The sequence below is a fragment of the Berghia stephanieae genome, chromosome 6, assembly GCF_034508935.2.
Source record: "Berghia stephanieae isolate SIO BIC M18660-M18661 chromosome 6, UCSD_Bste_1.3, whole genome shotgun sequence".
NCBI classification, from domain to species: Eukaryota; Metazoa; Mollusca; class Gastropoda; order Nudibranchia; family Aeolidiidae; genus Berghia; species Berghia stephanieae.
Window position 1 is genome coordinate 1,415,596 of NC_088365.1, and position 12,500 is coordinate 1,428,095.

At 38.1% G+C, this 12,500-nt stretch overlaps 2 protein-coding genes across 4 annotated transcripts in view; one reads left to right on the top strand and one right to left on the bottom strand.

The window, feature by feature from the left end:
- LOC144975946 (uncharacterized) overlaps window positions 1-12,500 on the bottom strand; it is a 551,710-nt gene that overhangs the window by 472,447 nt on the left and 66,763 nt on the right. The window lies entirely within an intron of this gene.
- Window positions 1-12,500, top strand: part of LOC144975942 (testin-like) — a 125,501-nt gene that overhangs the window by 110,999 nt on the left and 2,002 nt on the right. For all 3 annotated transcript variants that reach the window (XM_078920160.1, XM_078920161.1, XM_078920158.1), the window contains 6 exons: window positions 1,974-2,293; window positions 4,125-4,355; window positions 5,316-5,528; window positions 9,443-9,601; window positions 10,020-10,111; window positions 12,372-12,500. The exon at window positions 12,372-12,500 is cut by the window's right edge and continues 2,002 nt beyond it. In XM_078920160.1, coding sequence (XP_078776286.1) covers window positions 2,087-2,293; window positions 4,125-4,355; window positions 5,316-5,528; window positions 9,443-9,601; window positions 10,020-10,111; window positions 12,372-12,500 — 1,031 coding nt within the window. In that variant the 5' untranslated portion in view covers window positions 1,974-2,086. The remainder of the gene's footprint in view (window positions 1-1,973; window positions 2,294-4,124; window positions 4,356-5,315; window positions 5,529-9,442; window positions 9,602-10,019; window positions 10,112-12,371) is intronic.

The window sequence follows — 12,500 nt, forward strand, 5'->3', positions numbered from 1 at the left end:
ATATCATCATCATATCATACATCATCATCCATCATATCATATCATATCATATCATATCATATCATATCATATCATATCATATCATATCATATCAGTAATAGGCTTTAAAATGGACCAAGTGTTCCTTAAATGCCCCTAAAACAAAAGTAACAATACATTGGACATTACTCATTGCATGTTCTTTAAATGATTTCTCATCTTCGGCAAAGTCCAGGGTTTTAGAGTTTGGTTTTGTTTTTTTTTGGCCAAGATTAGAGTCATTTAAATCGATCGATATAATTTGAAGGACGAGTTTTCTGGTCAAATTTTTAAATATGTGTTTTTCCAGATTATGGCAGTAAAGGGACTCGCATTAAAACCGCTAGATCTGGTATCTAGAGTGATGAAATAAAGACGTAGCTGATATTGAAAGTCCGACACCTATTATCATATTAATGATAAACGTTCAGGCAAAACACTCATAACATCCGCCAGCTGGATATAACGTAGCAACAGACAAAACTAATAGAGCGTTTATAGTCTGATTGAGTGAGAACTAATCACAAAATGGCTGTCTAAGAAAATATTAAAGAGCTGAGTTACGTCAAGTTCTTTCCTTCTATATAAGCTAACTTTTTTTTTTAATGAATCGATTACAATAATGGTCTGAAGATAATTGTGACACATTTAATTCTTTGGGAGAAATAAACTGATAACGGATTTAAAAAATAAACTTGATGGAAAGATTCCAAAGGAAACGAATTACACTGGCAAAGACCCATCAACCGTACATGAAACCCAGAATGTATCGTATGAAATAAAATAAGATGTAAAATAGCGACGTAAACAAAATCATTGGCGTAAACAAACGTTCTCCTTGTCTGTCTTATTGATGTTTATATTTATACTCTATCTTAGAAATGAACATTTTTAAAAATCGGCACGTTTATATAACCCTTTAGTTACATCATGTATAAGGCGCTTAGAAGGCATCATTTATTCCTCGTGAAGGCCAAATAGAGCCAAATGATAATTTCATGCAGAGTAAATCATCTTTTATGTTTCATTTTGTATTTCCAATCGAACGTTATCCGTAACTTCTTATAGTTGCACCTGGGTCAAGTTGGGTAAAATATTTAAAAGGTCTTGTTCAATGACAAAAGCAAAGAACTATACTTTATAAAAACGTGATGAATTGTTTCAGAAAAGACAACAGATATTAAAATTGACAATAACTGAAGATAAGACCCAGGTTGGGACAATTTTCGAACTATCACGTTGGCAAGATATCAAAATGTGTTCCTCTATCTGAGAGAATTTTAGATTATCGACATATGAGGCCTGTGTTCGAATCATATCACTGACAATAATCTTTAAAAAATGTCATAAACAATTTCATATTAGATCTTTTGATCCATATTAAAGCACTTATACACTCTTGGGAGAATACCATCTTATTTTATTTAATTTGCTGATGGAATTGAAAATGACACCATCCACTTGAAAAACGAAGTGAAAAAAATTAACTGACTGACTGACCTGTGGAGCGGAGAGTCAGTTACTGACCCATGTAGATCTCAATGTAATATGTGGTCTAGTGGTATGACACTCGCTCCCGGATCGGAAGGTCCTGGGTTCGAGCTTCGCACTCGGCGCATAGTTGAGTCCTTGGAAAAGGCTCTTTACTCACATTCTCTCACCATACTCGGGTGTAAAATGAGTACCTGGCCGTTAACAGCGTTATCTTTGTCCGAAAAATTGTAATATTGCTTAACAGGCGTCATGTCCCGTCCTACATGTTAAACGTTGCTGTTGACCAGGGACCCCTTGTAAAGCGCCTTGACCACATTTAGCGGATATTGCTCTATATAAAGCTCAATTTTTAGTTTTAAAAAAAATCCTATTCCTTTCTAAATCTGGGGATTTGAGATCTGCCTCCATGCCCTATGACGTAGAGTTTCACTGAGTTTGGGAGACTTTATTTTCATTCACAGAGTACCTAATTATCTTGATAACTGTCTCTATTTCCAGAAAAATCTGCAAACATTGCCGATGCCTGGCCGAGGACCACGATATCCCATCATGCAAAGAGAGGGATTGTCGACCAATGAGCATGCTCTTCCAGACTCCACAAATAGACCCATCCCAAACAAAGATCGACCTGCAACCCGATTGGCCGAAGCCGCCGCCGGATGTGCAACCTGATTGGTCAAAAGAGTTCCAAAAGTTGTCCATAACAGATCAGGCTGACATGACCCAGTTGCAGGCTAGTCAAAATGATGTTGTCATGAAAAAGCTTATCAGTGAAAATGTTGTAAGTATTTTTTAAAATATTTGTAAAGTATATACGTTTAGAACGACAAGCATTTATTTGCAGATCTGATATCCGAAATCATTATAGGCCCATTTTTGTAATGGAAATGCTTTCAAACCAACGCAAAATATTGTCCATAATTGCGTTTGACTATCAGACCTGCAAATATGTGCACATCGGTTTGGAACAATTTTAGTTTAGCCCATGCACGATTACAAAGACTTAATTCTTTCGCCATCTCACTAATTCATATTTGATTAGGGCAAACATTACACAAGTTATACGAAGTTTTCTGATTTAAAGAAAACAGCAAACTAAAAGTGGTCGCCAATCAAAATTGAGGTATCTCTGTCCCGTCCCGATTGTGATAGAAGTTGACAGAACATTCGCCTCACAAGCAAAGGGAGATCAACCCAGGTCGTATTCTACATATTTCTTTTCTGAACCCTCAGTTATCCCCACAATGACTATGCAGATGGATGTGTTTGATTTGCTGGAACGTACTATGTGACAGATCAGCGTCATATCTCGGCAATTGCCACTGTCCATTAACCCTCTCCTTACCAACTACAGGAAAATCGTCACATTTGTTACGATACAACCAGCATTTTTCTTATTCAAATTTCTTTCGTACATCATAAAATTTAAAGAAAATGAACAGTGTGTTGTAGAGCATGTTTTGTTTAAAAAACTATGTATCGCAAGAACTTAGATACTGCTATTGTTTTGAGTTATAAAAAATCTATTTTTGTGTTAGTTGGGTGTGAAGTTTTGGGGAAAATCCTGAAAATGGCTGGTAAGGAGAGAGTTCAAGCTAAAGAAAATGGCATAAATTTCAGCCCCATGATCCTACTATTAAAAAAAAAACAAACTAATGTTGTACTTTTGGGATTGGCTCCATTCTAATGAAAACCATGTTTGTGTTATGATTGTGTTGTTGTTGTTGTTGTTGTTGTTGTTGTTGTTGTTGTTGTTGTTGATTTTGATGATGGTGATGATGATGATGGTGATGATGATGATGATGATGATGATGATGATGATGATGATGATGATGATGATGATTATGACGGCAATAACAGTTTGAAACATCTTAACCGCCATTCAGGGGTTTTATTTTAACCTCCATTAACGCACTCAACCCGAACACCGACTATATCCGTAGTTTACCCACCTTGTCGCCTCTATCTTGCCACCTTGTCGCCTCTATCTTGCCAGCTTGTCGCCTCTATCTTGCCACCTTGTCGCCTCTATCTTGCCACCTTGTCGCCTCTATCTTACCACCTTGTCGCCTCTATCTTGCCACCTTGTCGCCTCTATCTTGCCACCTTGTCGCCTCTATCTTGCCACATTGTCACCTCTATCTTGCCACTTTGTCGCCTCTGTCTTGCCACCTTGTCGCCTCTATCTTGCCATCTTGTCGCCTCTATCTTGCCACCTTGTCGCCTCTATCTTGCCACCTTGCCACCGCTATCTTGCCATCTTACCGCCTCTATCTTGCCACCTTGTCGCCTCTATCTTGCCACCTTGTCGCCTCTATCTTGCCACCTTGTCGCGTCTATCTTGCCACCTTGTCGCCTCTATCTTGTCACCTTGTCGCCTCTATCTTGCCACCTTGTCGCCTCTATCTTGCCATCTTGTCATCGTATCATCATGGCTATTTATTTCATTTTTCTGAGGCAAAATATAGGCGCGGTATCCACGTTGATGATAGTTGAATAAAACTATCTATGTATTTGCTCATTTTAATACATTTCTTCCAATATTGAAAATTAGCAAAAATTTCTAGGATTGAGTGAATTAAGAAACGCTTTTAATCACCATCTATCCACAGAGATCACAGAAATTCATATCAATGCTTCCGGAAGACAAACAGGAATTCGCAGCACAGCTCAGAAGAAAACAGCTCCAGCGACAACTCCCCCTACACGACCTTGACCCTCGTTTCTGTCAGAGTCTCACTCCAGCGGAGATGCCAAAATATGAGAAATTTGCTGAACGGAGAAAGAAAAAAGCTGCTGGGATTGGCCAGATCGGTGAAGTGACGTCATCAGGATCTGTGGTGGTAAATTATTCAGTTAACCCCAATATTTGAATTTTACAACTTCGTCATGAAAGGATGATATCAAATTGTTTACGATCTCCCTGTAGTTTTTTTTTCCTTGTTCCTTTCAAGTGCATTCTGCCTGGTTAGAGATATTGCAAGGCAATTGTGGACTTTGTGTATGGCCACTTTTTTTTCTTTTGAACTGAGCCCCTATTACCAGCTGTTTTGTTCTTTTCTATAAATCACATTTTACGCATCATTTGATTGTATTTTATTTAAGAAACAAAGAGATTCAAATTGATTTTCTTTTGAAATATGTCTGATTTGTCTGAAAAGATGAGTTATCAAATTGGAACGTCATGATTAAGGTGATACAATACTTTAAACCATTACGAAACTCAAGATATGAGTAGAACAAAAGAAAAAAAAGATATATAGGCTACTAATTAATGTAGTGCAATGAATGGTACAACTTACTTTGTTACCAACTACTTGGTTGTGTCACCAAAGAGGTAATACTCTTAATACGATCTAACTTCAAAATTGTCAAGGATCATAACATCAGATTACTGTATAATGTTGAGTTTTATGGAAGGATGCATTAAAAAAGTTGTCTATATAATTAAAATGACTACTTGTGACTACTTTAAAATCAGCTAATAAAATTTCAATGATTTTATATCCATCATTCTTAAATCATCGACCAATAATTCTTATACTTGGATATACCCAGAATATTGATACATTTAAGTTACGTGTACATAATATATGCAAATAAGGACACATAGGTTTTTTTGTTGTTTTTTTTTTTTGGGGGGGGGGGGGGGGGTTGGGGCGGAGGGGAGGAGGATAAGTGTTTATAATGGAGGAGGATACTTGATAAGATGATGTTATAACTCGTTTTGCTTACATATCTATTCGTCATATGTGATTTGTAAAAATGCAGATAGCATCTTAAATATAAAATGAATGTTTCAGGGGTGCCATAACTGTGACAAACCCATGGAGTCTAGATCGCCAGCTGTGATAGCTGCCAAGGTACCCGGGGAATGCTGGCACCCAGGATGTTTCGTCTGTAACACGTGTGGCCATCTCCTCGTCGATATGATTTACTTTAACAAGAAAGGAAAGATCTACTGTGAACGTCATTATGCCGATCTGCTATACCCAAGATGTTTTGCTTGTGATGAGGTTGGTGTTTGATGTTATCTTATTTGCCCCAAAATAAATTGTGACTCAAAGCGTAGTCGTCATCGTTAACATATAGCCTGACACTGACCAAAAAATGACGTCAAAAGACAAGTCTTTGACCACAAAGGAAAACAAATCGTAAGTTGTATTTAATCGTTCATCCAATGGAATCACTTGTTTCCTTGAGGTCTAATAACGACAACTCACTAGACGCTGCACAAAACTAAAAAATGACGTCAAACTATAAGTCCTAGAGGGTTCTAGTGTCAGGCTATATATGTTAACGGTGGCTACGCTCAAAGTGTTCATTTGGTTTTATGCCTTTTGTTATGGACTGATGGCGTCTTGTGTGTCCAAAAATATCAAAGAAAAGCCGTTCTCGAAGGAAAGGTAAATAGTGATAGTGCCAGAAGACAATAGAGAAAATTTTTTTTTTTATTTTCTATTGTCTTCTGGCACTTTTCTACTCACTTCATATCTTGTTGTTACCAACATAAGTGCCTGCTCCACTCACTTTTCTGAATTAAAAATTCACCCCATACACCGGAGCATACTCAATGTCTCAATCGTTTCTGTGTTATATGTTTGTGATGAGAATATTGGCTATTAAGCTTAACTGCTGGTCAAAATTACTTCGCGATGGCGGTGAACGAATCGGCGATCTCAAGAAGTGGGTGAGAGAGGGATCTAGAAATGACTTTGGGTTTGAAACGAATATTTTTGTGTTCGTGGATAGCTCACACGGTAGAGCCACGCTCTCACCTGCCAGGCGGAGTTGTCGTACCAATAAGGTCGCAGGTTCAAACCCCACCACCGCCGCGAAAAAAAAAATTATTCTCTATTGTCTTCTGGCACTTTTCTACTCACTTCATATCTTGTAAATAGTGATAGAGGTATTGTCCGGCCAATAAGATCGTGAATGGAGGTCATCAAGACCTGTACTGGACTATCACCAGAAGAGTGCAGCAAGAAGGCGATGGTGAATGGGGAGGTAGGAGTGGCGGATCATTTCCACTGCTTAACTCTTTCAGCGCCGTTGGCCACATTGTGCGGCCAGAGCAGAATCTGTTCTACTGGCCAATGGCCGCACAGTGCAGCCGGCCTTGAAGGGCAAAAATAATAATGTAATATAATCCTACTTTCTACAAAAGTACTATACATTGAACCAATGGTATCATTTCTTTAATCAGAATATTCAATTGACCCTATTGGGGGGAAGACGGGGGGGGGGGGTATTTCAATTGAGATTTTGGGCCTCAATCAGGTGTCAGCCATTTTGTGTCGTAAATGCGAATACAGACTCAGCACTGAAAGATTTAAGAGATGTCACCGGAAGTAAAAGTAAAGTAAACGTATGACGAAATGATCCCGATGAAGATAAATGTGTGTTAAGTCAGAATTATCAGAGTAGCGAATTTTAGTCTTTTGAAGTTTAAAAATTAATATTCTCTCTCCTCATACAAATTTCAAGTTAAACAAACCAGACTCACTCTTCTCGATAAATGCACTTACGTTTTGTTTACTCTACTCACATCTTATTGATTAAGTTTAGACTCAATCTTAAGCATCAGTTTCACCTCGACATACTACCGTTTTCAAACGATTGGCTATATATACGAATATGTAAAATAAATGGTGTCCCACCTTCTCAATCTAGTGTTAAATCGGAGTAAACGAAAATGTGTTGTGCGGCTATGTGGTCTTGTGGTATGACACTCGCTTTCGGATCGGAAGGTCCTGGGTTCGAGCCTGGTGCTCGGTGCATAGTTGAGTCCTTGGAAAAGACTCTTTACTCACATTCTCTCACCGTACTCAGGTGTAAAATGAGTACCTGGCCGTTAACAGCGTTGCCTTTGTCCGAAAAATTGTAATATCGCCTAACAGGTCTCATGTTCCGTCCTACACGTTAAATGTTGCTGTTGACCAGGGACCCCTTGTAAAGCGCTTTGAGCACATTTAGTGGATATTGCGCTGTATATAGCTCATTTTTTTATTTTTAAAAAAAATCTAAGTTGAAAAGATCTAAACATTAAATTTTGGTTTTTGATCCTGAAGAGACTGTGTCTCATTCTTCTGGGTATAATATATCGATGGTTGGTGGATCAAACTTCAGAAGTCCCGATTTTCACGATCGGCGGATCAAAACTCTGAAGTCTACATACGAGCTTTCAATAAACACGGTGTGAAAAACTCATATGTTATCTTCAGAGTTTTGATCCGCCGTTCGTGAAAATCAGAACTTCAGAGGTTTGATCCGCCGTTCGTGAAAATCAGAACTTCAGAGTTTTGATCCGCCGTTCGTGAAAATCAGAACTTCAGAGTTTTGATCCGCCGTTCGTGAAAATCAGAACTTCAGAGTTTTGATCCGCCGTTCGTGAAAATCAGAACTTCAGAGTTTTGATCCGCCGTTCGTGAAAATCAGAACTTCAGAGTTTTGATCCGCCGTTCGTGAAAATCAGAACTTCAGAGGTTTGATCCGCCGTTCGTGAAAATCAGAACTTCAGGGGTTTTGATCCGCCGTTCGTGAAAATCAGAACTTCAGAGGTTTTGATCCGCCGTTCGTGAAAATCAGAACTTCAGAGGTTTGATCCGCCGTTCGTGAAAATCAGAACTTCAGAGGTTTGATCCGCCGTTCGTGACAAATACTTCGCCGAGACTTACTAGCAGGTTTGATCTCGCCTGTTGTAAATCGAGAACTTTCAATTTGATGGTTCGTGAAAATCAGAACTTCAGAGGTTTGATCCGCCGTTCGTGAAAATCAGAACTTCAGAGTTTTGATCCGCCGTTCGTGAAAATCAGAACTTCAGAGGTTTGATCCGCCGTTCGTGAAAATCAGAACTTCAGAGTTTTGATCCGCCGTTCGTGAAAATCAGAACTTCAGAGGTTTGATCCGCCGTTCGTGAAAATCAGAACTTCAGAGTTTTGATCCGCCGTTCGTGAAAATCAGAACTTCAGAGTTTTGATCCGCCGTTCGTGAAAATCAGAACTTCAGAGGTTTGATCCGCCGTTCGTGAAAATCAGAACTTCAGAGTTTTGATCCGCCGTTCGTGAAAATCAGAACTTCAGAGTTTTGATCCGCCGTTCGTGAAAATCAGAACTTCAGAGGTTTGATCCGCCGTTCGTGAAAATCAGAACTTCAGAGGTTTGATCCGCCGTTCGTGAAAATCAGAACTTCAGAGTTTTGATCCGCCGTTCGTGAAAATCAGAACTTCAGAGTTTTGATCCGCCGTTCGTGAAAATCAGAACTTCAGAGTTTTGATCCGCCGTTCGTGAAAATCAGAACTTCAGAGGTTTGATCCGCCGTTCGTGAAAATCAGAACTTCAGAGGTTTGATCCGCCGACCGTCGAGATTCAATTATACTCTTTTCTGCCGCCCCGACCGACTTATACTTATTTGCAGGTCTAGTATCCTATTATCGACTCAATGTTGTAATGGAGATATTTTCATAATTTTGCCATTTACACCACTGTTAAATCAAGCCCATAATTATGTCCGGCTATCAGACCTACTAATATGTGCACCTATGTACGGCTATGTGGTCTAGTGGTATGACACTCGCTTTCGGATCGGAAGGTCCTGGATTCGAGCCTCGCGCTCGGCGCATAGTTGAGTCCTTGGAAAAGGCTCTTTACTCACATTATCTCACCGTATTCAGATGTAAAATGAATACCTGGCCATTAACAGCGTTGTCTTTGTCCGAAAAATTGTAATATCGCCTAACAGGCGTCATGCCCCGTCCTACATGTTAAATATTGCTGTTGATTAGGGACCCCTTGTAAAGCGCTTTGAGCACATTTAGTGGATATTGCCCTATATAAAGCTCAATTTTTTTAGACCCCGATATAATGCATTTGACCACGGGTGGTAACTGTGTGAAATAAAGAGTTTATTCTCTCCCATTTATTATCCGCAGATGATATTTGCCAAAGAGTACACACAGGCCGAGGGACAATCTTGGCACATACACCATTTCTGTTGCTGGTATTGTGATAGTGCCCTCGCTGGACAGAGATATATCGCCAAGGACAATAACCCATACTGTGTAGGCTGTTTTGACAAGTTGTACAGCAAGGTTAGTGCCCTTTATTCTATGTGTTTATGTGTCTCCAATTGCATATTATTTGATGTCCCAGCGCTGATAAAGATGAAAATATACAAAGTATTTAAAAAGGCTTTTAATGGATACATAAGAAAACAGATAGATAAATAATTGAATATATAAATATATTATGATAAATACCTTATGAATAGATAAGTGGATAGATTAAAAGATGATAATTAAATACATTAAAAGATTAATAAATAAATTAAATTAATTGATAAATAAATAGATAAAAGTTGAGGTTAAATGTAGTAAAACTATTTTCGTAAGAGCCAAGTGAGATTAGGTATCGGCAGTAAAGTTAAGATATTAATTATTAACAAATCTCAATTCAAATGAAACGATGCTGTTATCTCACTAATTATTTAATGTGTAATATATTTTGTAGATTTGTAACACATGCCAGCGACCAATCACAGCCGAGGCCCCCGGAGTTACACATGGCAACTTCCATTGGCACGCGTGTCCTCACTGTTTTAGGTAAACTGACTATTCTGTTTGTTTATGATTATTATTTGTTACAGTGAATGACATAATCAGTCGGATGGTGAAAAGGTTTGAACTGAGATATTGCCAAGTTTAGTTAGAAGGTCGATTTTGATCAAAAATGAGTTCTAGTCAAAAATGATTAAATCAACCGTTTTTGTACATCTTCGGGAAATATCAAAGTTTAATTTCACTTCTAAATATTTTTTACAGCTTGTCATGTTAAAAAAGAATGAAATTTGAGAAAAGTTGCTGGATATCTTTCCAATACATCTGATCATAACTTCATGAAAAATCACCCGATTTACTTCAAATAAAGATTAAAATGCTCTGGGGAGCGTATTCTTTCAGAAAATGAAATATTTTCACCTTCCGACTGATTATGTCATGCACTGACACATTTGTTTTAACTCACTCAACCCTAACACAGACTATATCCGTAGTTTACCCGGGTTACTGTTACCACCCCATGCCTATTAATTTATTAGATTGTTCTGAGACAAATTATAGGCGTAGTATCAAAGCTAATGTTTTTCATTTTCACATGTCAATGGTAGTTGAATAAAAATATATTGATATGCACACGCTCATTTTTAATACACTTTTTTCCATTTTTGAAAAGTTGCAAAAATCTCTAGGATTGAGTGAGTTAACCCGCTCCTTACCCTTGACATTTTACAACAACTATGGCAACTTTTCGGTCACATACTACGCAGGGACAAAAACATACCAGCTAACCAAGCCATGTCGGGATACTTCCAAAAACACGGGAACCTTTTCAGAGGAAGACCGATCACAACACTCCCTGTGATCCTAAACAAAAACCTCACAACACTTGGACAAAGCATTAGTCTCATAACGGCAGGGGACCTTGAAAATCTGAGAACCCTAGCAGAGGACCGGCAATATTGGAGACACCTCACACAGGAAATTCTGGAAACAGCCAAGGCGACCCGATCTTTCGGTCGAGACGCGAAAGGCATCTAAGTCAAGTCAAGTTACCAACTAAATGAGAATAGCCATGTTCGTTTCGATACAACCAATACTTTTCTTACTCAGATATCTTGTTGTAATGACAAATGTTGAAGAAATATTATTTCAAAAATAGTTATAAGAACTTAATGCTGTTTTGTAGCGGTCGTTTTGATGAACATAATTGCAATATTCTGATGTCACGTCGCCCAGCAACGGCGGCCATCGTGGTTCTAAACAAAGAAAATCGGTACCTTTCATTCTTCATGCTGGCTAGAACCTTTCATATGTCTTGTGATCAGAGTGTGTAAAAGTCAAAACATGATCAAATTTATGTTTTTCTTTCCTCTGGATACGCTTTTATGCTCGTCGGAGAAATATTTCATAAGGGCGTCTGCCATTGTTCCGATAGTTTAGAGCCAGTTATTAAGTTACCATGCGTCATTACGAGGGAAATGACGTTACGACTGTTGAAGCGTATTATATATATCATGTACTTATGAGTTGTGGATGGGACGAGTTATGGAAGGATTACGGATGGGCATGACGTTTGGGGAAAAATCTTGAAAATTGTCGACAAGTAGAGAGTTAATAATACACTTTCACATTGTTAGCTTATTCATCTCTTCACTCAAAATGTTGTTCCAAATTGAATGCCTTCATTTTTATTATAACCCCGACTGCAAAAGGAAGCAAAAGATTATATTACAGAAGAAAAAAAGCAACAAAATCGAACCAAAAAAAAAAAAGTATTAAATGAGAAAAGAAATATATTGGAAGTCATTGAAACCCGTTGTTTTTGTGTCACTAGAAATCTCTTCATTCTCCAAAATTGTTTGTAAAGAAGTTTTTGTTATAAAAGAGAATGTTCGTAATCAGGCGACATGTTGAATTTCATAGATAAAGAATTAAATACATGATGATGATGATGATGATGATGATGATGTGGATGATGATGATGATGATAATAATAATAATAATAATAATAATAATAGTAGTAATAATAATAATAATAACAATAATAATAATAATAATGATGATGATGATGATGATGATGATGATGATGATGATGATGATGATGATGATGATGATGATGATGATGATGATGATGTGGATGATGATGATGATGATGGTGATGATGATGATGATGACGATCATGATGATCATGATGATGATGATGATGATGATGATGATGATGATGATGATAATGATGATGATGACGATGATGATGATGATGATGATGATGATGATGATAATAACATTTTAACACGTCCATTTTCAGCTGCCACACCTGTGGACGCAACCTCCTGAACCAGGGCTTTGTGCTGAAAGAAGGACGATTGTGGTGTGGGATGAACTGTCAAAGTGCTCCCCTGGCCGCCTTGACTACCTGTATAGCCAGACAATGCAC